The sequence below is a fragment of the Phacochoerus africanus genome, chromosome 8 (genome assembly GCF_016906955.1).
Source record: "Phacochoerus africanus isolate WHEZ1 chromosome 8, ROS_Pafr_v1, whole genome shotgun sequence".
NCBI classification, from domain to species: domain Eukaryota; kingdom Metazoa; phylum Chordata; class Mammalia; order Artiodactyla; family Suidae; genus Phacochoerus; species Phacochoerus africanus.
Genome location: NC_062551.1, coordinates 119,468,165 through 119,494,460, shown reverse-complemented (window position 1 = coordinate 119,494,460; position 26,296 = coordinate 119,468,165). Strand labels below are relative to the sequence as shown.

At 39.2% G+C, this 26,296-nt stretch overlaps 1 protein-coding gene across 1 annotated transcript in view; it reads right to left on the bottom strand.

Moving 5' to 3' along the window:
* ELP2 (elongator acetyltransferase complex subunit 2) overlaps nucleotides 1–26,296 on the bottom strand; it is a 47,743-nt gene that overhangs the window by 3,699 nt on the left and 17,748 nt on the right. Inside the window, exons 12-21 of the mRNA XM_047794138.1 lie at nucleotides 21,642–21,791; nucleotides 18,520–18,708; nucleotides 15,980–16,049; nucleotides 15,094–15,189; nucleotides 14,881–14,938; nucleotides 14,193–14,265; nucleotides 7,849–8,041; nucleotides 5,877–5,998; nucleotides 3,572–3,705; nucleotides 2,675–2,788 (exon numbers count right to left, since the gene is read on the bottom strand). Of these exons, the coding sequence (XP_047650094.1) occupies nucleotides 2,675–2,788; nucleotides 3,572–3,705; nucleotides 5,877–5,998; nucleotides 7,849–8,041; nucleotides 14,193–14,265; nucleotides 14,881–14,938; nucleotides 15,094–15,189; nucleotides 15,980–16,049; nucleotides 18,520–18,708; nucleotides 21,642–21,791 (1,199 nt within the window). The remainder of the gene's footprint in view (nucleotides 1–2,674; nucleotides 2,789–3,571; nucleotides 3,706–5,876; nucleotides 5,999–7,848; nucleotides 8,042–14,192; nucleotides 14,266–14,880; nucleotides 14,939–15,093; nucleotides 15,190–15,979; nucleotides 16,050–18,519; nucleotides 18,709–21,641; nucleotides 21,792–26,296) is intronic.

The window sequence follows — 26,296 nt, the reverse complement described above, 5'->3', positions numbered from 1 at the left end:
CTGTCTGTTTTGATACCAGTACCACACTGTTTTGATGACTGCGGCTTTGTAGTATTTCTTGAAGTCTGGGAGAGTTATGCCTCCTGCTTGGTTTTTGTTTCTCAGGATTGCTTTGGCGATTCTGGGTCTTTGGTTGTTCCATATAAATGTTTGGATTGTTTGTTCTAGTTCTGTGAAAAATGTCCTGGGTAATTTGATAGGGATTGCATTGAATCTGTAGATTGCTTTGGGTAGGATGGCCATTTTTACAATATTGATTTTCCCAAACCCAGGAACATGGAATATCTTTCCATTTCTTTACATCTTCTTTCATTTCTTTGATTAAAGTTTTATAGTTCTTGGCATATAGGTCCTTTACCTCCTTGGTCAGGTGTATTCCGAGGTATTTGATTTTGTGAGGTGCAATTTTAAAAGGTATTATATCTTTGTATTCCTTTTCTAATATTTCATTGCTGGTATACAGAAATGCAACTGACTTCTGAATGTTAATCTTATATCCTGCTACTTTGCTGAATTTATTAATCAGTTCAAGGAGTTTTGGGGTGGAGTCCTTAGGGTTTTCTATGTATAGTATCATGTCATCTGCATACAGTGACAGTTTGATCTCTTCTCTTCCTATATGGATGCCTTTTATTTCTTGTGTTTGTCTAATTGCTGTGGCTAGGACTTCCAAAACTATGTTGAAGAGCAGTGGTGAGAGTGGGCATCCCTGTCTTGTTCCCGATTTGAGTGAGAAGGCTTTCAGTTTTTCCCCATTGAGGATTATATTTGCTGTGGGTTTATCATAAATGGCTTTATGTTCAGGAATGTTCCCTCTATACCCACTTTGGCGAGGGTCTTGATCATGAATGGATGTTGGACTTTGTCAAATGCTTTTTCTGCATCTATTGAGATGATCATATGATTTTTGACTTTTCTTTTGTTAATGTGGTGTATGATGCTGATTGATTTGCGTATGTTGAACCATCCTTGTGAACCTGGGATGAACCCAACCTGGTCATGGTGTATAATTTTTTTGATATGTTGTTGGATTCGGTTGGCTAAGATTTTGTTGAGAATTTTTGCATCTATATTCATCAATGATATTGGGCGATAGTTTTCTTTTTTGGTGGTATCTCTGTCTGGTTTTGGAATGAGGGTGATGGGTAATGCTCTTTAAATCCAGCATGTTACTAAATCACATTTGGAAGACAGGGAGCTTGAGGAGTCAACCTAGAAGGCAGTGTTTGCTTATATTACCTTTGTATATCATTACTAGCAAAACCTTTCACTTGAAAAGTACTTGTAATTTAATAACTGGAATATTAGCAATACAAATAACAGAAGGTAGTTCTTGCAAATCCAAAATCACTGTAATGACTAAAAGCATTATTTTAGTGAGGAGTTCCCTGATGACCCATCAGGTTAAGGATTCAGCATTGTCACTGCTGTAGCTTGGGCTGCTGCTATGATGTGGATTCGGTCCTTGGCCCGGGGACTTCCACATGCATCGGGCACAGTCAGAAAAGAAAAATTTTTTGATGAAAAACTCAGTTTCTATACATGTCCCCTGCCTTTGTTTCCTTAAGGGGCGTTCTGCCAGTGTCTCACATCTGGGCAGTACCAGGCAGAGGCAGAGTGAGCATCCTGGGCAGAGCAAGTGAAAGAAAGGAAAAGAGAAGGGAGGAGAGTCCAGGAAGAAAGAAAATATCCAATGTCTGAAATAGGGAATTTCATTGGACACTTCTCTCTTCAGTAGCCAACAGCATGAACTATTTTAACTAAACCCAGCATCATAAGGGCAGGAGAAGAGCCAGGAGGGCAGCAGTTACAAAGCATGTCTCGGAATTCCAATTGTGGCTCAGGAGGTTAAGAACTTGACTAGTATCCATAAGAATGGGGGTTTGATCCCTGGCCTCACTCAGTGGGTTAAGGATCCGACACTGCTGAAAGCTGTGGTGTACGCTGCAGATGTGGCTCGGATCCTGTTGCTGTGGCTGTGGTATAGGCCAGCAGATGCAGCTCCAATTTGACTCCTAGTCTGGGAACTTCCATATGCCACAGCTGTGGCCCTAAAAAGATGGGGGGGAAAAAAAGGAGATCTCATTATCATAAATACAATTATGACATTAACATGCTTTGCTGACAAAAAGACAAGCTCCCCTGGAAGAAATATCTTGTAATATCAAACTGCGAGTGCTCTAAGCTAGCTCAGGTGGCAAAGGCCCATGCCCAGGCCAGGAGGCTCAGAAGTGTCCACTCAGCCTGAAGGCCACTCATGGGACTTTGTGGGACACTTGATGGTTTGCTCCATTACATGTGAACTGTTCACACACAAGATCTGACTACCAAACAATCTATTATATTTCAAAAATCATCAATATTTTGAATCACATTTTATTAAGATTTTACTGTAGTCAAGTTCTGAAAACTTCCATTTATGAAAATCACTTTCTTTTGCATTGTCTATAAAGACAATATTATGCAAACATGCAACCTTGTCAAGTAAACCTTCAAAAACCAAGTGTAATAGAGTAACAAATGTGAATTTCAAGACACTATCATAAAATCAGAGGTATCAATTAGTGGAAAGCACATGGATAGGCCTGTGTGCCTCTCCGTGCAAATAAGATTTCCTGATAAATACCCCATGACTTCTACCTAATCTGGTGGAAGCAAAAATAAGAAGAAATACCTTTGACTTGTTTTTACACAGTGGATCCAGTCATTTATTTCTGGAACTTGATTAGTCTTTTTCCAGGAGTATAAAGAAATCTTTCCACACTCTAATCCTACTGCAACAATATATCTGTTTTTAAGGGAGGAAGGGAGACAGTGTTAATTTAGCATGCATTCCTGTTATCTCCATCATCATCAATCTAAAGTACTTTATAGTGTTTCCGACTGTCCCTGGCTTAAAAGGTCTCTTAGAAAGTGCAGGCCCAGGATCCAGTGTGCTGCTCCACTATCCAGCCCAGAGCCTCCTCTCCATCGAGGGCGCACACAGCTTTACCTCTGTCCTCTGCTGGCAAGGTCCATGAGCTAGTGTTACCCTGGTTGGCTACAGGAGTCCTGAAAACATTTATTACAGGAAAAGCACCACAGGCCTAACTTTGGTGAAAAAGAACCTTTGAGCCACACACTCATCTGTATTTCACCACTCGGAATATTGAGTTGTATCAATTTTTTTTTTTTTCTGAATAGTGCTGTACCCGTGGCATATGGAAGTTCCAAGCTAGGGGTCGAACTGAAGCTGCAGCTGCCGGCCTACACCACAGCCACAGCAACGTCAGATCCGAGCCATGTCTGCAACCTACACCACAGCTCACGGCAATGCCAGATCCTTAACCCACTGAGTGAGGCCCGGGATCAAACCCACGTCCTCATGGATACCAGTCAGGTTCATTACCACTGAACCATGATGGGAACTTTCAATTTAGAAATTCTTATGAGAAACATTAAGCATTATAAAAAACTTTAGCAACTCAGAAGCTAAGAGAACCCACAGATTAAAGTGTAAGACAGGTACATATTGAGAAACCAAGTGGTCTTCTTAAAGAAACATAAAATGATGCCTCCCACAGATACTCACTGTTGGGAAAGGTTAAGCACAGGGCAGACGCTGACAGCTGTCACAGCTCCGCCCACATCCAGAACGGAGGAGCAGGGACCTATGCTGTGCTCGATGGAGTCATCACTGGAGTCACATTCACCCCAGACAACCACCTAACACAGACAGAGCAAACTCTGTAAAGCTTCCTCTCTGCAAGGTTTCCAGCAGTGCATTAGAGAGTTTCAATGACAGAGATAACACTCTGACATTTTTTAAAATGCAACATTTTCATTTGTGTTCCAGGACTTTCAAGTCTTTCAAGCATCACAGAGTCTCTGGGACCTCAACTACCCAAGTGTGCTGGTCCCTGCCCAGAGAGCAGGGGTGTCCAACCTGATCTTTATACTCAGGAAACCAGCTGTGACCCAGTGAGATTCTGACCACCATGGCTTCATCAAGGTGCTCATGCACCCCACCAAGAAATTACACAAAATGTGGGACAACAATCAAGTCCCCTGCTCTTCCTCTACACCACTCACGGCTCAGGAAATCAGCTCAGCTGTCAGGAGGCCCTAACCTTGATGGTACACCAGGTAAGCAATAAAGCTGTCCTGGAGCTCATGCCTCAAAGGGATGTGACTGGGCACAGAGAAATGGAGAGGACAGTGAAACAGATAAGAGTTGCAAAATGCAGGACCAAAGCAAGATTCTGAGCAGAAGGCTCAGCCCAAGTTAGCAGAGACTGAGTGGTGGACGATGCTATGTCCGCTTCAGCCTCAACCTATCTGTGAGAGTCACAGCTAACTGGACTTGACTGTGGAGGGTAGAAGCCATCCTGCTGCCAGAACAGAGAGCAAAGAGTAGAAAAATAAATGCTGGGGAAGAAATTAAAATGCAAATGACAGAGTGAAGGCCTGAGAGAAAGCATTTCAGAGGCTGACATTTCAGTGTCTCACTGAGTGACAACATGCCTGCATTAATCCTCCATCTCGGGAACGTGTACCATGACTACAAGTGGAGAAGACAGGAGAGGAAGGAAATGCTTGAGCGCCTCAGCTCCTCTGGTCTGCAGGAAATGTAGAAAATGGAGGGATGTTTTAAAGAGCATGAAAACAGAGGAAAGACTAGAGGCCAGGAGAACATTTCCCAGAGAACAAGGGCGAGGTCATGGTCAAGAATCTACTGCTGGAATTCCCTGGTGGCCAAGTGGGGTAAGGATCCAATTTGTTGTTGCTTTTTTTTTTTTTTTTTTTCCCTTCTTCTCATTAGGGCCGCACTCACGGCACATGGAGGTTCCCAGGCTAGGGGTCCAATCGGAGCTACAGCTACTGGCCTACGCCACAGCCACAACAACATCAGATCCAAGCTCACAGCAGCTGCCCCACAGCTCACAGCAACGCCTGATCCTTAACCCACTGAGTGAAGCCAGGGATCAAACCTGCAACCTCATGGTTACTAGTCGGGTTCATTTCCACTGTGCCACGACAGGAACTCCAAGGATACAATTTATTACTGCTGTGGCTCCAGTTGCAGCTGTGGCAACCCTGGCCCAGGAACGTCCGCATGCCAAGGGTGTGACCAAAAAAAAAGAAAGAAAAGAAAAAGAACCTACTGCTGGCTAACTTTTTCTGATCTTTTTTCCAAGTTTACACATTACACATATGCACCCTGCTTTCTCCACTGAATGAAAAGAGATAATAATCATTCATTATAAAAATAAATTTTTTTGTCTTTTTTTAGGGCTGCACCCTAGGCATATGAAGTTCCCCAGCTAGGGGTTGAAGTGGAGCTGGAGCTGCCTACGCCACAGCCACAGCGACAGCAGATCCAAACTGCAGCTGCAGCCTACATGGCATCTCACGTCAATGCTGTATTCCTTAACCCACTGAGCTAGGGACTGAACCCACATCCTCATGGATACTAGTTGGATTCTTAAAATGCTGAGCCACAACAGGAACTCCAAAGAGAATTTTAAATACATAAAAGTATGAAAAAGAAAAGTAGAAAGTGTTTTTCCCCAATGCCCCACTATCCACTCCTGCTCCCATACAATTTTTCAGTCTTGACCCATTTCATGTACTACTTTTTTCCCACTGTGGCTGTCTGATAGTTATGTGAACAACAAAAGGGTCTCTTCATATTTGATATTTCAGAGACATGTATTTATAGAATTTAACAGGTAAGAAAAGGCTTTTTATGAATGCGTATCAAAAACCCAGAAGGAATACATAACCTGACTTTTAAAAGTTGTATCAGAAAACCAGAATTATGTGTTTCTTTATCCAAACGTACTTGTAATACTACTATTTTGCATCTGAAAAAATATTAAGTTAAAAAAAAATACCTTTTTGTCACGACTTCCAGTGAAAAAATACTTGCCATCAGGACTCCAATCACAAGACCAAATAATTCTACTGTGCACAGCAGTGACTTTGTTGGTGAAGGCAAAGAGACTGAAAACTGGGTCTGAGAGAAACATACATGCATTATTCACAAAGTGGAAAAAGCTGTTGTTTTTTACTCATTGGAAAGCTATGTTTAAGAGCAATATACATCATGTGATTTAGTTATCAATTTATATGTACACAGACTGTGTACAGAGTTTTGCAATAGAACAAGGCCAGGCAGCAGACCCCTCACCAGAAGGCTATGGGCATACAGTCATCATTTTAGTAGGAAATGCTTTTTTATTGACTAGTCATTCTCCAGTGACTGATGACAAACATCTTCTGGACACTTAACTAATAAAGGTTCAATTCATGCTTATGGAAGAAGCCTGAAGAAATTTAATCTCACTCAGGAAGTAGCCAGATTTGTATATTAAGCCACTGAAAAAAGAATAAGGTACTCTTAAATAATGTTAAAAACAATTTTTTTTAAATCTTTCCCTGTAAGATTTAAGTGTAAGGTAACTAACTTCTCACCCTCATATAAACCTAAAAAACATTACTGTGTACAGAGGGAAGATTAGTGTATCTAATAATCTACAATCCATAATGATATAACAAATTAACAGATTTGCTATTAGTATTACTTTAACTTTTTATTTATTTATTTTTTGGCCATATTCACGACATGCGGAAGTTTCTGAGCCAGGGGGTGAACCCAAGCCACTGTAGTGACAACACCCGATCCAAAACCCACTGGGGAACTTCCTCATTTCAACTTTTTAAAAAGTAAAGATTGTATGTTGGGAAATCACCAGTTGCAAAAGAAATGTCTGTTCTAACACATACTGCTCAGTATGTGGCATAGTCCCCAGAACATGCTAAAATACAAAAAGCTAAAGGACTAAAAATATTGTAAGATCAAACTGTAAGTAGTTATACCCATGGAAAAATTAAAAATGGGATTAAACAACATGAGTACTTTAAACACTCTCTAGATTTTACCCACTCAAAGAAACTATGGGAATAAGAATAGGCCACCACAAGTTTTCTTTCCTTTTCATTTAAAAAAAAACTATGCCAGGTCCAAGGTAGAACATACATAGATGTGTTAACATCTTGCCCGGGGTCATATTATCCACAAACAGATGCCTAAAATGCCCTTCTCCTTCATCATTATGACAGAGGGTAGGTAAAGGGCAAAGACAATGCTCCTTCTAAGTTTCATAATTTAACTTTATATTCCTTATTCTTGTCCCGAAACACCCCACTCAGTATCTATCATCCATTCGGTTTAACGGTGGCATTCTACAACCATCTGCAAAATCTAAATTTTCTACATATAGATTTTTTTTTTTGTCTTTTTGCTGTTTCTTTGGGCCGCTCCCATGGCATATGGAGGTTCCAGGCCAGGGGTCGAATCGGAGCCATAGCCACTGGCCTACGCCAGAGCCACAGCAACGCAGGATCCGAGCCGCGTCTGCAACCTACACCACAGCTCACGGCAACGCCGGATCGTCAACCCACTGAGCAAGGGCAGGGACCGAACCCGCAACCTCATGGTTCCTAGTCGGATTCGTTAACCACTGCGCCACGACGGGAACTCCTAAATTTTCTACATATAGATTTTAAGTTTCTTTAACTGAGATGTTTGGATACATACCATCCTTTCAAGGAAGGTCAGGTCTTCCTCAGTTATCACAGAGCTTTGAAAGACTCACAGCAACCGTAATTGTTATTACTTCTATTTCTTTTATCCAATAAAATAAATAATATGTTATAATAATAAATAATAAATAAATAAATAAATAAGTAATAAAATAAATAAAATGATATTACTTCTATTTCTTTTACCCAAGAGCGGCTCAAGGTGGGTAAAATGGACATAACTGTTTCACTAATAACCTTCCCAACCAAGAGCTGTTTTACCTAATTCAGGTGGGATTGTGTCCTGCCTCTTCCACAGTGACCAGGTCCGATCTCTGGAAACAGCTAGTAAGAACTTGTCATCAGGAGAAAAGGCCATCTGTGTGACAGTCAAACTGTGGAAAACTAAATTCTGCACCTGTTTCCAAGATGTAGTGTTCCAAAGAATGATAGCAGCATGCTCTTTCTTAGCTGCCTATAGAAAGAGATGAAACAATAAAGCAATTTAACTGAAACTGAAAAGAAAACATTTTTCAAAATAATATATTATCTCTGTGGTATCTATTATGTATCTGTGTAAATTAAAAAAAAAAATTCTGAGAATATACTATAAATACTATAACCAAGTTAATTTCTGAGAAGAGACAGACTTGGATTAGAAATAATGAATTAGAGAGTGGAACTGTAATCAAAAATTTTTAAATTGAGTTATAATTAATGTACTAGTTTTTAGGTGTAAACATAGTGGTTCAATATTTTTATATATAATGAAATGATTACTACAATAAGTCCAGCTACCATTCATTACCATACAAAATTGTTACCATACTACTCACTATATTCCTATGTGTACATTATATCCCTGTGACTAATTGATTTTATAATTAAAAGTGTGGACCTCTTAATCCCCTTCACCTATTTCAATCATCTGTCCACCCCTCCAAAACACCCTGTCTACGTTCTATGTCTATGAATCTGTTTCTGTTTCGATTTGTTTGTTTTGTTTTCTGATTCCATAGTAAGTGAAACCACGTGGCGTTTGGTTTACTCTGATTTATTTCACTATGCTGCCACAAAGAGCAAGATTCTTTTTTTAAAGTCTGAGTAATATTCCATCGTGTACATATATAGAAAGTATACTTATGTTTTCATCCATACACACATTCCACCCTTTCTTTACTCATTCTTCTGTTGATGGGCACTTAGGGTGCTTCCATATTGTGGTTATGGTAAGTAAGGCCAGGATGAACACAGGGGTACACATATCTTTATAAATTACTTTTTATTTTCTTTGGATAAATACCCCAAAGCATAATTGTGAATCATACAGTTTATAGTTCTATTTTTAATTTTCTAAGGAACCTCTATACTACTATAATATTTTATAAGAAGAATACATTTGTGTATTAATTATACAATTAGTAGTTTAGAGACTCACTTCTGGTCAATATGGAGTAACAGGGACCAGATTTACTCTCCTATGTGAAGAAAACTAGAAGATCAGACAAAAATACATGAAATAATGACATTCCAAAATATTAGATATCTGGTAACAAAGAACAGTGATCCTTAAAAGACAAAATGAACCACAGAGTAGGAAAAAAAAATGAAAAAAAAACAAAAAACAAAAAACAAAAGAACATCACTGAATTCTATGATGATGTCAAGCAATCAAACAAATACAACTATAGTCTGCAAAAGGAGGAGAAGAAAAAAACACTTACAAAAATTTCCAGGAGTTCCTGTCATGGCTCAGTGGTTAACGAATCTGACTAGGAACCATGAGGTTGTGGGTTCGATCCCTGGCCTCGCTCAGTGGGCTAAGGATCCGGCATTGCCGTGAGCTGTGTAGGTCACAGACACGGCTTGGATCCCAAGCTGCTGTGGCTCTGGCAAAGGCCGGTGGCTACAGCTTCAATTAGACCCCTAGTCTGGGAACCTCCAAATGCCATAGATGTAGCCCTAGAAAAGACCACCAAAAAAAAAAAAAAAATTCCAAATGGGATGAAAGTGATAAACTTACAGGTGCAAGAAGTTCAATAAAACCTAAGCACAAGAGGAGTTCCCGTCGTGGCACAGTGGTTAACAAATCCGACTAGAAACCATGAGGTTGCGGGTTCGAGCCCTGCCCTTGCTCAATGGGTTAAGGATCTGGCGTTGCCATGAGCTATGGTGTAGGCTGCAGACGCAGCTCGGATCCCGCATTGCTGTGGCTGTAGTGTAGGCTGGCGGCTACAGCTCCAATTCGTCCCCTAGCCTGGGAGCCTCCATATGCCATGGGAGCGGCCCAAGAAATGGCAAAAAGACAAAAAAAAAAAAACCTAAGCACAAGAAACATGAAGAAAACTATACCACCAATAATCAAATTAGGACCAATGATAAATATAAAATTGCAGGTAAATGAGAAAAAACCCATTACTAAGTAACAAAGGAAAATTACAGAGGACTTATCCAAAATAACGCAAGTCAGAAGGAAAAGGAGCAACATTTAAAAGGCACTGAAAGGAAAACCAACAATTCTTTACCCACCGCAAATACTATTTAAAAATGAAGGAGAAATAGATTTTTTTCTGATAGGTGAAAGCTGAAAAATTCCTGACCAACAGAACTGCATTACAAGGAAGACTAAAGAATATCCTCCAGGCAGAAGGAAAATGATATCCTTTTGATGGAAAAAATTTTTTATTATTTAAATCTCTTTAGGTCTAACTAATTGTTAAAGAAAAAAAATAATATCGTGGGATTTCCATGAAAAAGTAAAATGTACAACAATACCACCAAGTAGGGGGAAATGAAAGTATACTTATGTTCTCATACACAAATATTACTTGGTGGCAAATTGAAGATACATAGTATAAAATGTGAAACAGCCAATAAACACAACAAAGTCCTATCTACTAAACAAACAAAAGAAATAAAATGGAATCATAAAAAGCAATCACTTAATCCAAAATAAGTAAAATGGAACAAAGAACAGATGGGTCAAATAGAAAACAAATAGCAAGATGACAGAAGTAAATCTATCATATCAAATATTCCATCAAATGCAAATGGTCTAATAAATACTCCTACTAAAATGAAGGATGATCAGAGTAAAAAAAACGTAAGACCCAACTATATGCTGCCTCCAAGAAACCCACTTGAAATAAAAGGAAATAATTTAAAAGTAAAATAATGGAAAAAGATACGTAATTCAAGCGCTACTCAAAAGAAAACTGGAGTGGCTATATTAACATCAGACAAAACAGATTTTCGAGCACAAAATACTACCAGAAATAAGAGATTCATTTCATAATGATAAAGTAAATTAAACAAGAGACCATAACAATCATAAATATTTAGGATCTAACAACAGAGCTTCAAAATACATAAAAGTACAAACTGAATGAACTGCAAGGATTAAAAGACAAGCTCACAACTGGAGTTCCTGCTGTGGCTCAATGGTATCAAACCCAACTAGTATCCATGACAATGTAGGTTTGATCCCTGGCCTTGCTCAGTAGGTTAACCATCTGGCATTGCTATGAGCTATGAGGTGTAGCTTGCAGATGTGGCTTGGATCTGCCGTTGCTGTGGCTGTGGCACGACCAACAGCAGCTGCAGCTCCTATTCAACGACTAGCCTGGGAACCTCCATATACTGTTTGTGTGGCCCTGAAAAAGTAAAAATAAAATAAAACTAGAACTGCTGTATGATCCAGAAATCCCCCTTCTGGGTAACTTGAAAAGATATGCATGCCCCATGCTCATTCAGCATTATTTATAATAGCCAACATATGGAAACAACCTAAATGTCCATCAAATTGATAAAGAAAATGGACCAATGGATATAGAAAACACACGAATACACAGAGAGAGAGAAAGAGAGCACGCGAGAGAGAAGGGTGGAAGAGTATTCAGCCCTAAAAAAGAAGGAAATCTTTCCATTTGTGACAACATGGGTGCACTCTGTGGGCACTATGCTATGTGAAATAAGTCAGTCAAAGATAAATACTGTGTGATCTCACTTAGGAGCAGAATCTAAAAACAATAACAAAAAACCCCTCATAGACATAGAGAACGGATTTTCGCAGATGCCAGAAGCCAGAATTGGGAGGTGGGTTAAATGGGTGAGGGAATCAAAAGGTTAAAGGATCCCTAAAAGGCAACAGGGAGTCAGAATGGCTAACGTTAAAAAGACTGACAATAACACATACTGGTAAGGGTGTGGAGCAACTGGAACTCTCATACACTGCTAGTGGGACTGTAAAATGGTATCACCATTTTTGGAAAACTATTTTGGAAGAGTCTGTTTCTTAAAGATTTAAATAGCCATCTACCATATCACCTGCCAATTCTACTCATATGTATTTACTGAAGAGAAATGAAAGCATATATCCATGCAAAGACTTGTACAAAAATGTTCACAACCGCTTTATTGCTAAAAGCCAAAAACCGGAAATCACCCAAATGTCTGTTAATAAATGAGTGGATCAACAAATTGTTATATATCTGCAAAAGGAAAGACTACTCAGAAATTAAAAGAATGGGAGTTCTCTTGTGACACAGCAGATTAAAGATGTGGCCTTGTCACTGCAGCTGCTTGAATCTTTGCTGTGGCACAGGTTTGATCCTCGGCCCAGGAAATTCCACATGCTGAAGCCAAAAAAAACCTCTTAAAAAAAAACTGATCGATCTTAAAAGACCCAACATTAACTTAAAGAAATAAAAGAAAGAAAGAATGAATAACCAATACAGGCAACAACATGGATAAGGAGTTATCTTATGGTGTAGCAGATTGGGTCACTGCTGTGGTATGGGTTCAATACCTGGCACAGGAAATTCCATATGCTGCAGGTACAGCCAAATTAAAAAAAAAAAAAAAAAAAGGTCAAGGAAAGATTAGAGCTATTTAAAAAAGCAAAACAAAACAAAGAAATCCAACATAGATGACTCTCAAATAATTATGCTACAGGAAAGAAGTCAGACAAAAAAGTGCATACTATACAAGAAGTTAGAAAATGTAAACTATTCTATCATGATAAAAAGCAGATTAGTGGTTTACTAGGGATAGGGGCAGAGGAAATTTTGGGGGTTTATGGTATGTTCATTATCTCGATTGCAGTAATGATTTCACAGGTATAAACATATGTCAAAGTTTACCAAATTGTTCACTTTCAACATGGAAGTTACAATTGCAAATGACACCTTAAAAAAGCTGTTTAAAATGTTCATTTAGGGAGTTGCCATTGTGGCCTATCAGGTTACGAACCCAATCCATGAGGATGCAGGTTCTATCCCTGGCCTGCTCAGTGGATTACCAATCCAGCGTTGCCATGAGCTATGGTGTAGGTCTCAGGCGTAGCTTGGATCCCGTGTTGCTGTAGCTGTGGTGCAGGCCAGCAGCTGCAGCTCTGATTTGACCCCTAGCCTGGGGAACTTCCATATGCTGCAGGGATGGCCCTAAAATGCAAAAAAAAAAAAAAAAAAGTTTGTTTAGGAGTTCCCACTGTGGCACAATGGGTTAAAAATCTGACTGCAGTGGCTTGGGCTGCTGCAGAGATGCGGATTCAATCCTGGCCTGGTACGGTGGGTTAAAGGATCTGTCTGGTGTTGCAGTAACTGCAGCATAGGCTGTAGGTTACAGCTGTGGCTCGGGTTCCATCTCTGGCCCAGGAACGTCCACATGCCACAGGTGTGGCCATTAAAGGAAAAAAAAGGTAGCTTAAAAGAGAAAGGCACATACTTGCTACACATGAGCCAAGGTGAAAAGGAGAAAATAATCATTTATATGACTGACAGTGACCTAAGCCAAAAATAAATTAGCTGCTCAGCTAATTATTCCCGCTGTTAAGTCCTATTTTTCCTAAAGGCCCCTGAATTAACAGAAGGAAGTACTCTCAGTACCACCCTCACAAAGGGGACAACAAATAAGGGGGTGAGGCACAAGCATGACAATATTTCTTAGAATGCCCTTCAATATAGGCCAGTAGCAAGAAGCCACAGCAAGAGTAGGGACAAAAAACAAACATATCAGAAAAACCAAAAGGTGCCCATCCAAGTAGGTAGCTCTCATCATCTTGCTTAAGACAAATAAATAAATTTTAGGAAATTTAGAGGAATATGTGTGTCTCAAATCCTTCAGACAATCCTCCACAGCATACAGGTAAATACTGAATAGCGCACTACTCCGCAGCGCCACGTGCTGATGGCTCACTCAGCTGGCCACCGTGCTTCACCCTGGCATGCGCCAAGGGACTCTACTTACTCAGAGAGCGTGCTTGAGAGACGGTCAGATGGGGTGCTCAGTGGGTTCCACCTTCTCATTCCCCTGTGTCTCTAGGACTCCCATTACTAAGCATTTATGTATCACATTTCTATGCCTCATTTTAAGATACCTGATTCAATAATTTTTGAGTAGGGGCAAAAATCAGCTCAAATCAAGAGCTTACGAACAAAAATGTGCAGCTCAAACAGATTTAAGATGCAACCACAAGCTTTTGAAGGGACAGAACAGAAAAGAGAATGAAAAAATCAGGCACCTGTGGCTTTTCACGTCCAATTAGCCCAAATCACTACTAAATTTGCAGAAGCCTGATGACTCAAATAACCTGTGACCAAATAAAATAAAAAAGTAAAATTCCCTACCTTACAAGCTGAGGCAAGCAGAGTCTTTGAATTGTTACAAGCAACACAAAATATTTCATAACCATGTCCATATCTAAAATTTAAAAAGAGAAAATGGATAACCCCTGTATTAGTAAATGGGCCTATTCTCTTGCTGCACAATTTTTAAGTGTGAAAAGAAAAACATCGATCTCTCTAGCTAACATACAGTTCTTTTAAAAAACATTACATTTTTGTCTAAACAAATATTTGGAGCAAAAACAGAGACTGGAGAAAAATGCCAACTTCCTAGAAGGAATCAACTTACTCAAACAACTAGATTAAAATACAAGTTTTCACCCCTAGCCAGCCAGTACAATGAACAATACACCATGGAAAAGTTTTGATGGGGAAAAACTACAGGGGGAAAAAAGAATAAGTTTTCTTAAAAAGGAAAAAAAATATATATAGTGTTATGCCTCTCCTACTTTAAAAATGAAAACCAATAAATCCAGTAAATGTAATACATAGCAATGTAAAAATTTACATAAAGTTTGATTCTCGCTTCTTATGAAAGCCACCAAAAGATCCTTAGAGAGGGGTCGGGGAGGTGGGGGAAGATATAAATAAGAGGTAAGCAAAGAAAGAGAAAATCAACTGGGGGCGGGGGTGGGGGGGATCACGAGTTATGACAGAACCAGACCAAAGAGCTACATATGGCTGAACTTACAGTTTTTGAACTTCAGGCCACAAAGTATTTTGCAGAAGATGATCCTCAGTGGGAGGTTCTACAATAAATTTATAGCACTGCGATTAATTTTTCTATTTTCATACAAATAAGTAAGTGAATTCTGTACTGTAGCGCTTACTTAGCTCAGCAGTGACAGACAGCATACTATGTGTACAGATGAGTCCAGTAAACCATCTTTTTGCCTTGTCTTACCAGTAAGTATGGAGGGTTGAAAGGCCACCTGCTGATACTCAAAACCAGAACCAGTTAACAGCTCCTCTTCATCAGAAGGCTGAGAAGCTACATCTCCTAGTTTAAGAGAAACACATCAACATCATGAATCTAGTCACCATCTTTATGTCTCCTACACTTGTCCCAATATTAAGGCCACTAGGCACAAAGCAGTGGCACTTCAAAGTAGTGTGATTCAAAGCTGTGTCCAGGTGATTGCAAAGCCAAGGGTATTTCCACTACTCTGGTTATTTTCCAAATGTGCTCCTCAGAGTATGGATTAATTCCTCAAGATTCCTTCCTCTTTCTTTGACTAAACATTTCCCAAGATTTTACAACTATGGAATACATTTCTCAGGCGCATATTAGCATCTCTGGTTCCAAGCGCTCCATGAAATACACTTTATAAAAGGTATACCTATTTTAGGATCTGCATGTGTACACAGAGTAGATAACCACGAAATATCTAACAGAGAAAAGAGATGCATGTACTGTGACTCTTCAAAAAGGTAAATCACCTATAACGAACATTAGATACATGTTATATAAATGTGTAACTAGGTACCACTATAGGTTCAATAATTTTGGAGACAGGGAGTTCCTGTAATGGCTCAGCGGAAACAGATTCTGACTAGCATCCTTGAGGACACAGGTTCGATCCCTGGCCCTGCTCAGTGGGTTAAGGATCTGGTGTTGCTGTGAACTGTAGTGAAATCAAAGATGTGGCTCGGACCTGGTGTTGCTATGACTGTGGTAAAGGCTGGCAGCTGCAGCTCCAATTCAACCCATAGCCGGGGAACCTCCATATGCCATGGCTGCAGCCCTAAAAAAGACAAAAAAAAATTTTTTTTGGAGACAAAAGTCTTACCCTGAAAGACAGCTTTATTTGATAATCCCAAAGCAGGGACAGTTGCTCCTTCTGGAAGATTACCTTCTTGCTGGAATAAAAAGTATGATATATGTTTTAAATGCTGAAAGTTACTACTACCTCAGACACTATTAAAAATGACATGCTCATAAATGCTCAGAAGCAGCGTAAAGACCATTGTGTGCAGATATCTGCCCCCACTTCCATCTCCTGAACCCAGAGATGCAATGCTGAGCAATACTCTCCAGCAAATATGCTCCCAACCCAAACCATAGTCAGGCATCCTTTCATCCATGAGCTCATCAAACCCCGACAGCTCAACAGGTTCCAGTGTTTGACAAGGAAAGCACTGTGCTGGCTTCTAGCAAAGAGTGGGTTGAAAATAGATGGCCTGGAGCTTTATTTCCAAGATAGTCTCACAGGCACATCCCTGATGCTCATGTAAACACAGATATTTCCCAAGAAGGCAGAATCATAGTATTTTATTAAACACATTTAAAATTTTGAATATTCTAAAACTGTAACAGAGTGCCCTTTGAAATGGCAATCATCTGCTTATATGCTACAATTTTTTATCAAATTATTACATATGAAACCATATGCTAACCATCAAAACTTGCACATGTCCATAAACTAAGGGCAAGTCTTATAATTTAAGCTTTAATACAGAGGCTGCAACTCAACATGAACATGAGCAATGGGAATGTAAACTATCATCAAGAATGGTTACATGAGACATAAGAGCCTGCATGCTTTATTTTAGAAACCAAGAGAAAGAAAACACCATGGAAAAGAACAATAAGAGGCATTCCTACATATCCCAAAATGTGGTATGGGAACAAACCCAAAATGCAATGAGAGTTTTTCCAGTCTACAGGATTTCAGTATCTTAGGTCACAGAACTGAATATATACCTGGGATTAACCCCTCTCACAGAATCCTAAAACCACATTTCAGTCCCTAGAACTGTGAGATTCTCAAACTACCTACCCCTCCACCCCAACAAGCTTAGTTCTAAATAATAATCACAATCAAGATTTCGTTCCACTGTCCATTAGCATCACAAACAGCACATGAGAATTCTTCACCTTCTTCACACAACCAAGAACACCTGTGGCATAAAGTGCTCATGATAACGTTCCAGGAACTGTAGTAGGACATTTATTTTATTTATATATTTTTTTGGCCACACCCATGGCATGTGCAAGTCCTAGGCCAGGGATTGAACCTGCACCAGATCAGCGACCTGCTGCAGTGAAAATGCCACATCCTTAACCTGTTGTGCCACAAGGAAACTCCAGACATTTCTTTTAAAATGACTCACCTTCTTCTCCAGTCTTACCTAGACTGGTGTTAGTGACCCTGCTTTCAAAGTCTCTGGGCTCAAAGTATCCTGCTCCCACGAAACTCTCTGCCCCAAAGTGGTTTTTATCACTTTGTTTAGGAACCTTCATCAGTACCCCAGAATCTGAACTACACCTGCCTCCCAAGAGCCTCCACCATCTGACTCTCCCTCGGCACCTCTGTTTCCCTCTACATACTCTTCATTCAAACAGCTCTGGCCACCCCACTGGTCTCTTGCCCTCCTTCCTTCTTCTGCCCATCAAGAGTGTACCTATCTGGGGAGTTTCCATCATGGCTCAGTGGTCAACGAATCCGACTAGGAACCATGAGGTTGCGGGTTCGGTCCCTGGCCTTGTTCAGTGGGTTAAGGATCCAGCGTTGCCATGAGCTGCGGTTAGGTTGCAGACGTGGCTTGGATTCCACGTTGCTGTGGCTCTGGCATAGGCTGGTGGCTACAGCTCTGATTAGACCCCTAGCCTGGGAACCTCCATATGCCACAGGAGCGGCCCAAGGAAATGGCAAAAAGACCCCCCCCCCCCCAAAAAAAAAGTGTACCTATCCTTGGGTTCCCGTTGTGGCTCAGAGGGTTGGACCCTCTACACCTAATCTACATCTAGATGGTAATCTCCCAGGAAATATGACCCATCTACTGTGTTTTGTTTTATCCTAGTCACTAAACACAGTGAAGATACATAGTATTTGTGCCTTAATTTAACATTTTAATTATTTACAGCGCCTTGGGGGCTTGGTACAAAAATTTCTGGTTTTAATATTTAAACTACTGCCTGCCATAATGCACATAAAAGTTTTATCAAGCCAAGAGTTCCTGTTGTGGCTCGGTGATTAACAAACCCGACTAGTATCCATGAGGATGCAGGTTCTATCCCTGGCCTCAGTCAGTGAGTTAAGGATCCGGCACTGCCGTGAGCTGTGGTGTACATCACAGACATGTCTCGGATATGACGTGGCTGTGGCTGTGGTATAGGCCCAAAGCTACCGTCCAATTAGACCCCTAGCCTGGGAACCTCCGTATGCCTCGGGTAAGGCCCTAAAAAGACGAAAAAAAAAAAAAAGTTTGTCAAGCCAATAGTAAAAATATTTCTTTTCTACCCATATACTGTTTACAGCCTTAAGTAAAAATTTTAAAAATTTTATATGAAGTGGTTAGATTTAGTTAAAACATTTAGAATACTCACATTACCAAGCACATGATTCAGTGACTGGCCCGTAATAATACAAAAATTTTCCACAAAATTCCGAGGTGCAGAAAATACTCGAAGAACTTTTTCATCAGCTCCAGATACAAACTGAAACCTACTGATCATCGCCAAACATTTCAGGTCATACCCATGTATCTGAGGCCTTGCAATTTCATGCCAAGTCACCTGGGTATCAAAATAGGATAAATAAACATAATCACACACTTCAAAAGCTGAATTCTTTTCAATAAGTAAAATATCAGAAACAAAATTGTTCATTATGCTATGGAAGTGTGGACCATGGGGCAGATTCATTCATGTTGCTGTGTTTACCAATCCTTCGATCCTTTTTAATTGCTGAATTGTATTCTCTTGTATGGACAAACCACAAATTGTTGATCTAGTTATCCACTCAGAGACATCTGGGTTGTTTCCAGTTTTTGTCTCTTACTGAAAAAACAATAATGTACTTTCATGTACCAAGTCTTGGCATGGATATATGCTTCTATTTCTCTTGGGCAATTACCACCAATGGGCAGAACGACTGGATGATGTGGTGAATGCACATGTGAACTTTTACGAAATTGCCAAGTTATTTCCCAAAATGGCTGTACATTTTACAATCCCACTAGCAACATAAGAGAGATCCAGCTGCCCACACCTTCTTCAATACTTGTAGGGTCAGTCTTTCAACTCTGATCATTCTAATATATATCTCACTGTAGCTTTTATTTGCATTTCCTTAATGACTAATGGTGCTGAGAATCTTTTCCTACACTTATTTTCCACCCATGTCTCTTCTTTGGAGAAACATCTTTTGCCCTTCTTTTTTCAAAACCTGGATGTTTCTGGAGTTCCCATCATGATGCAGCAGAAATGAATCTGACTAGGAAGCATGAGGTTAAGGGTTCAATCCCTGGCCTCGCTCAGTGGGTTAAGGATCTGTAGCTCCGATTCGACCCCTAGCCTGGGAACCTCCATATGCCACGGGTGCAGCCCTAAAATGCAAAAACATACAAAATAAAATAAAATAAAAACCTGGATTTTTCTTATTACTGAGGTCTGAAAAGTTCTTTACATACTCTAGATAAAAATCCTTTATCAGGCATGTCCTTTGTAAGTACTTTCTCTCAGTCTGTAACTTGTCTTTTCATTTTCCTGACAGTGTCTTTCCAAAGAGCAGAAATTTTCCATTCTGGTAAAGTCTTATTCATTTTTAATGGATTATGAATAAACAACCGAGTCATACTGGTAGCAATAACCAAGAGCTACAGAAAACCACTCCAAATCATTTGCTTTGTTTTTGACTTACATCCTCAACTCTATCAATTTCAATCTTCCATGTGTTGCTGAAGCAGAACTATCAGTTGGTCAATGTCATTAGCTGTCATGGACTGATGCACAGTTAATTCTGACTTTTTTTGTCAGAAATTGAAATTGAGTATACCTTCTTTATGGCATAGCACAGTTCAGTAGTTTATCAGTGGTCAAGTTTTACTGTGGGTTTTTTTGTTTGTTTTGTTTTGTTTTGTTTTTTGTCTTTTTAGGGATGTGCCTGAGGTATATGGAAGTTCACAGGATAGGGGTCCAATCAGAGCTGCAGCTGCTGGCCTACACCACAGCCACAGCGATGTGGGATCTGAGCTGAGGCTGCAACCTAGATCCTTAACCCACGGAGCGAGGCCAGGGATCGAACCTGTGTCCATGTGGATACTAGCAGGTTCGTTACCACTGAGCCACAAAAGAACTCCTATTGTGGATTTTTTTAGAAGCTCAGGGCCAAGATTGAAAAGTTTCCTGAACAAAAACTGGCCTCAACTACTATTATATAATATATATGATGTTAGAAATTAGCTTTTACTGCAGATATGATAGTGTTTCCTAATGAATTAAATCTAAAGTTACAAAGTATAAGAGAACTTTTATGTGGAGCTGAAGTAAATACATTTTGACAACAAACATTTGAACTGTCTGAACTGTAAAGCATACGTGTGTGTTTAACTTTTAACTGAAATACAGTTGGCATGATATGTAGTATGTTAGTTTAAGGTATACAACACAGCAATTCAACACTTAAATATATTATGAAATGGTCACCACAGTAAGTCTAGTAATCACCTGTCCTCACACAGTTATTACATTATTGACCATATTCCTTGTAGCATATATTAAATCCCTTGTGACTTATTTATAACTAGATGTTTATACCTCTTAATTCCCTTCACCTATGTGGCCCAGCTTCGCATCTCTGGCAAACGCCCATTTCATTTCTGTATCTATAAGTCTATTTTCATTTTGTTCATTTGTTTTGTTTTTTAGATTCTGCATATAAGTGAAATCACTGGTATGTGTCTTTGTCTGAACCATTTCATTTAGAACAATATCCCCTAGGTCCATCCATGTTGTTATAAATGGCAAGACTTCCTTTTTTTTTTAAATAGCTGAGTAATATTCCATTGTATTACCACATCTTCTTTATCCAGTCATCTATCTAAAGACATTTAGTTGCTTCCATATCTTGGTTACTGTAAAAAATGTTTCAATAAACATGGAGGTGAATATATCTTTTAGAATTAATGTTTTTGTTTTCTTCAGGTAAGCTACCCAGAAGTGAAATGATCTAAAGGCTCATGAGGTAGAATTCTATTTTTAACTTTTATTAGAACCTCCATACAATTTTCAACAGTGGATGCACCAAGTTATGATCCCACAAAAGTGCAAGAGGGCTCCTTTTTCCATATCCTTGCTAATACTTGTCTTTTGTTATCTATATGATGACAGCCATTCTAACAGATGTGAGGTGGTATCTCATTGTAGTTTTGATTTGTATTTTCCTGATGATTGGTGACGCTGAGTACCTTTTCTTTGGTCTGTTGCCTACCTGTAGGTCTTCTTTGGAATACTTCAGTTTCTAAGAAAATACCAAACTTTTTCAGAGTGACTAAACCATATTATATTCCCATTAGCAATATATGAAAGTTATAGTTCTAGAGGGTGTGTAGAGGCATCTCATCAAGGTTTTAATTTGCATTTCCCTAATGGCTAATGATGCTGCCCCACTTTTCACATGCTCATGGATGTCTCTGAAAGTAGATCAGTCAAGTAAGAAGACATTTTACCTGTGACTGGTCTTTTCTTTTCCATGGAGCAAAAAGTCGAGTTGTCTGGTCAGTACCAACAGTGATGATAAATTCTCCTTCTGGATCCCACGTCAGGTCTTGGACACCATCAAAGTGTCCTGAAATAACAATCTCTGGAATCCATTCTCGCTGCAATGAAAGTACTCATGACACACCAAGATAATCAAAGACCACCACTCAAAAGGAAGTCTGATAATGCCGTCAGCCCTCAGGTCTGATATGGGGAACATCACAGACCCTGAGCAAGGTAAAAAGTAACAGGATCTTTAATCAAGCATATTAGAACGTAAACATTCAAATATGTGCTGTGTCCTTTAAGGCAGTAACCTCGGGATAGTGCCCTCCATTCAACGTTTATGAATGCCTCCTTAGAACCCAGACACTACTTAACCTTTTCATGCCTCAATTAACTCTTACCTACCCAGCTGATATGATTACTGAGAACTAGATGATTTTATATTCATACATGCTGGGTACTATGTGAGTATTTATTTGTCAAACTAAATAATATAGAGTAGCATTAACATGAGTTTGTAGATTGTGACTGTGTGCCTGACGCACTTTATTATGTAAAAACAGCAGCAGGTGCAGAGGACAGAGGTCAAATCAAACCTATTTAGTTCACCTCTTGAGGAAGCCTGCACCAGCAACCATATAAACAAACAACCAGCAACCATATAAACAAACAGCGAAAACAAAATACAGAAAATGTCACATGCCTAGTCCACCAAGCATCTTTTTTGAACTCAAGTGGTGGTAACTTGAACACTGGAGGAAAATTAAATTTGTATAAATGGTTAAAAGGTCATTCAAAGCCAAGTCTGATGAATATGATCAATGATTAGGCTAAGCTATATTATTTTCTGGTCAAAACCATAAATAGGCTGGAACAAAGAAATGCTATTAATTTCCTCTGTGACTTAACAACTGATCCTAAAGTCAGCACTAGTGGGAATTTCCAAAAAGTTCCGAGCAAAGTGCAGCACTTTGGGACTATCAATACAGTTCTAAAGGACAATGTTGGTTTCCCCTTGCCTGTAAAAAATTTCCACTCTCAGATGGAATGCTGACAGTGGAGGAAGCTATGCATATATGGGAGACAGAGGCAAATGGCAACTCTGTATTTTCACCTTAATTTTTCTGTGAACCTAAAATTTCTCTAAAAAATAAAGTCTATTTTTAAAAAAAATCACCCTATATTAAATTACCCATTACATTTTTCACAGAACTAGAATAATACAAAATGTATATGAACCATAAAGATCCAGAATTTCCAAAGCAATCCTGAGGGAAAAAAACAAAGCAGGAGGCATAAATAACTCTCCCAGACTTCAGACAATACTACAAAGCTACAGTAATCCAAACAGTGTGGTACTGACACAAAAACAGACATATAGGTCAATGGAACAGAATAGAGAGGCTAGAAATAAACTCACACACCTGTGGTCAATTAACCTTTGACAAAGGAGGCAAAATATAAAATGGGAAAAAAGTCTCTTCAGCCAGTGGTGCTGGGAAAATTGGGTAGCTGATTGTAAATCAATGAAACCAGAACACACCCTCACACCATGCACAAAAATACTCAAAATGGCTTAAAGATTTAAACATAAGACTCAACATCATAAACTCTTAGACGAGAACAGAGGCAAAACATTTTGACATAAATCATACACATTATTTTCTGAGGTTAGTCTCCCAAGGCAAAAGAAATAAAAACAAACATGGGGACTAAGCCAAAATTACAAGCTTTTGCACAGCAAAGAAAACCATAAAAGAAAAAAAGACAACCTACAGAATGGGGGAAAATTTTTGTAAATGACACAACCAACAAGGGCTTACTTAATCTCTGAAATACACAAAGAACTCATACAACTCAACAACAAAAACCAAACAACCCAATAGAAAAATAGGCAGAAGATCTAAATATACATTTCTCCAAAGAAAACATACAGAGTGCCAACAGGCACATGAAAAGATACTCATCACTAGATATTAGAGAAATGCAAATCAAAACTGCAACAAGGTACCTCACACAGGTCAGAATGGCCATCATTAATAAGTCTACAAAAAACATGCTGGAGAGGATGTGGAAAAAGGGAATCCTCCCACACTGCTGGTAGGAATGTAGACTGGTATAACCACTATGTTGTATCAGTGTATCCACTACTGGTACAACCACTATGGAAAAGAGCACGGGGAGTTCTTGTTGTGGCACAGTGGATTAAAAATCCAATTGCAGCAGCTCTGGTCACTGCAGAAGCATGGGTTTGATTCCTGGCCCAGCACAGTGGATTAAAGGATCTAGAGTTGCCACAGCTTGGGCTCAGATTCAATCCCTGGCCCAGAAACTTCCATATACCAGGGGTGTGGCCATTAAAAAAGAAAGAAAGAAAAAAGGAAAAGAAAACAGCATCAAAGTTCCTCATAAAACTAAAAATAGAATTACCGTATGATCCAGCAATTCCACTCCTGGCCATATATCCAGACAAAACTGTAACTCAAAAAGATACATGCACCCCTATGTTCATAGTAGCACTATTCATAAGCTAAGACATGGAAACAATCTAATGTCTATCAACATATGAATGGAGTAACATGTGGTGCATATATACAATGGAATACTACTCTATAAAAAAGAAAATAATGCCATTTGCAGCAGCATGGATGCAAATCGAGATTATACTAAGTGAAGTAAGTAGGAAAGAGAAAGACAAATACCATATGGTATCACTTATATGTAGAATCTAAAATATGGCACAGATGAACTATCCATAAAACAGAAACAGACACACAGACATACGGAACAGACTTGTGGTTGCCAAGAGAATGGGATGGATGGGGTTAGTAAATGCAAACTATTACACTTAGCATGGATAAGCAATGAGGTCCTACTGTATAGCACAAAGAACTATACCCAATCTCTTAGGATAGTCTATGATAGAAAAGAATATAAAAAAGAATGTGTATGTATGTGTATATATATATGTATAACTGAGTCACTCTGCTATACAGCAGAAATTGGCACAACATTGTAAATCAATTCTGTTTTAATAAAAAAATAAAATCACTGGAAAAAGTTAAAAAAAAATTTTTTTTTATGGCCACACCTGTGGCACATGGAAGTTCCCAGGCTAGGGGTTGAATTGGAGCAGCAGCTGCCAGCCTACAACACAGCCACAGCAACGCTGGATCAGAGCTGCATCTACAACCTATGCTGTAGCTTGCAGTAATGCCACATTTTTAATCCACTGAGCGAAGACAAAGATAGAACCTGCATCCTCACAGACACTATGTCGGGTTCAAAACCTGCTGAGCCACAACAGGAACTCCAAAAATTTTTTAAAGTCACCTTAAATACTTAGTAAACAGCTCTTATAAATTTGAAGTCAAATTATAAGCAAAAGTACAGTAAAGTCTTCTGGTTGGAGTTTCTCCTTATTCTTCTGAGGCTTTTTTCTATAAAGGCTCTCAAAGACCAGCTGAAATATGGCTCAAGTAGCTCTGAGTTAACAATATAATTAAATTTATCCTAAAAAAAAAAAACTTAGTTAAAAGTATCATAGCTAACGATTCCCTGGCTCATTCAATGGTAGAAACAAATTTAAAAGTCAACTCCAAATGAAAGATACAAGGGAAAGAGTAAATCACTCTATATACTGTGAACTCAAATCCTCCTATGTGACACAACTATTAAAAAGCCAACAAACTAAAGGTTATCCAAATCCATGAATTTGTACTTTATAGATTGTGCCACCGGGGCGCCATAAATTTATTTTAAAAAAGAAACCATTAGATACACATTCAAAATCACATTTTGCTCATGTTCTTACTCCTTTATTTTATTTGAAATATATAGTATCCAGTTTGTGCCAGGCCCTGTTTTTCACTCATCAATATTACCTCATTTTAGCATCATAAAAACTCCATAAGTAGATGCTGTTACTGTCCACATTTTACAGATGAGGAACCTTAGACACAGGTTAAGTAATGTCCTCAAAAACACAGCTAGTAAGTGCTGGGGCCAAGATATGGGCTGACTAGCTCCAAGGCCTAGGCTCCTAGACACTGTTCCTGCTATGGCATTTCCTCAAACCCACAGAAGCAGATCAGAAGCAAATTAGAAAGTTAAATGGGGAATAATGCTGAGAGGCAGATACATGACTAGAGGAAGATTACCTCTCTCTGAGAAGAGGCTAAAACTACAAGAAAGATCTACTAAGAGCCCAATATATGGAGGACCACTTAGAATTACACATATCAAGAAGCCCCTGAGAGCATCAATATAGTCCATCAAAAATAACAGGTGTGGAGTTCCCATTGTGGCTCGGTGGTAACAAATCTGACTAGTATCCATGAGGACACGGGTTCAATTGCTGACCTCACTCAGTGGGTTAAGGATGTGGCATTTCTGTGAGCTGTGGTGTAGCCGGCTCCTACTATTCGGATTCGACCCAGAGCCTGGGAACTTCCATATGCCTCAGGTGCCCCCCCCAAAAAAATAAATAAATAAATAACAGGTGCTTCTAATACTCTTGTGTCAGTCATTCATTCAATAATTATCAATGGAGTACCTACCATCCAATAGGAAAATATCAAATTATGTTACTTAAAGAAAACAAAGAAATTACACATTT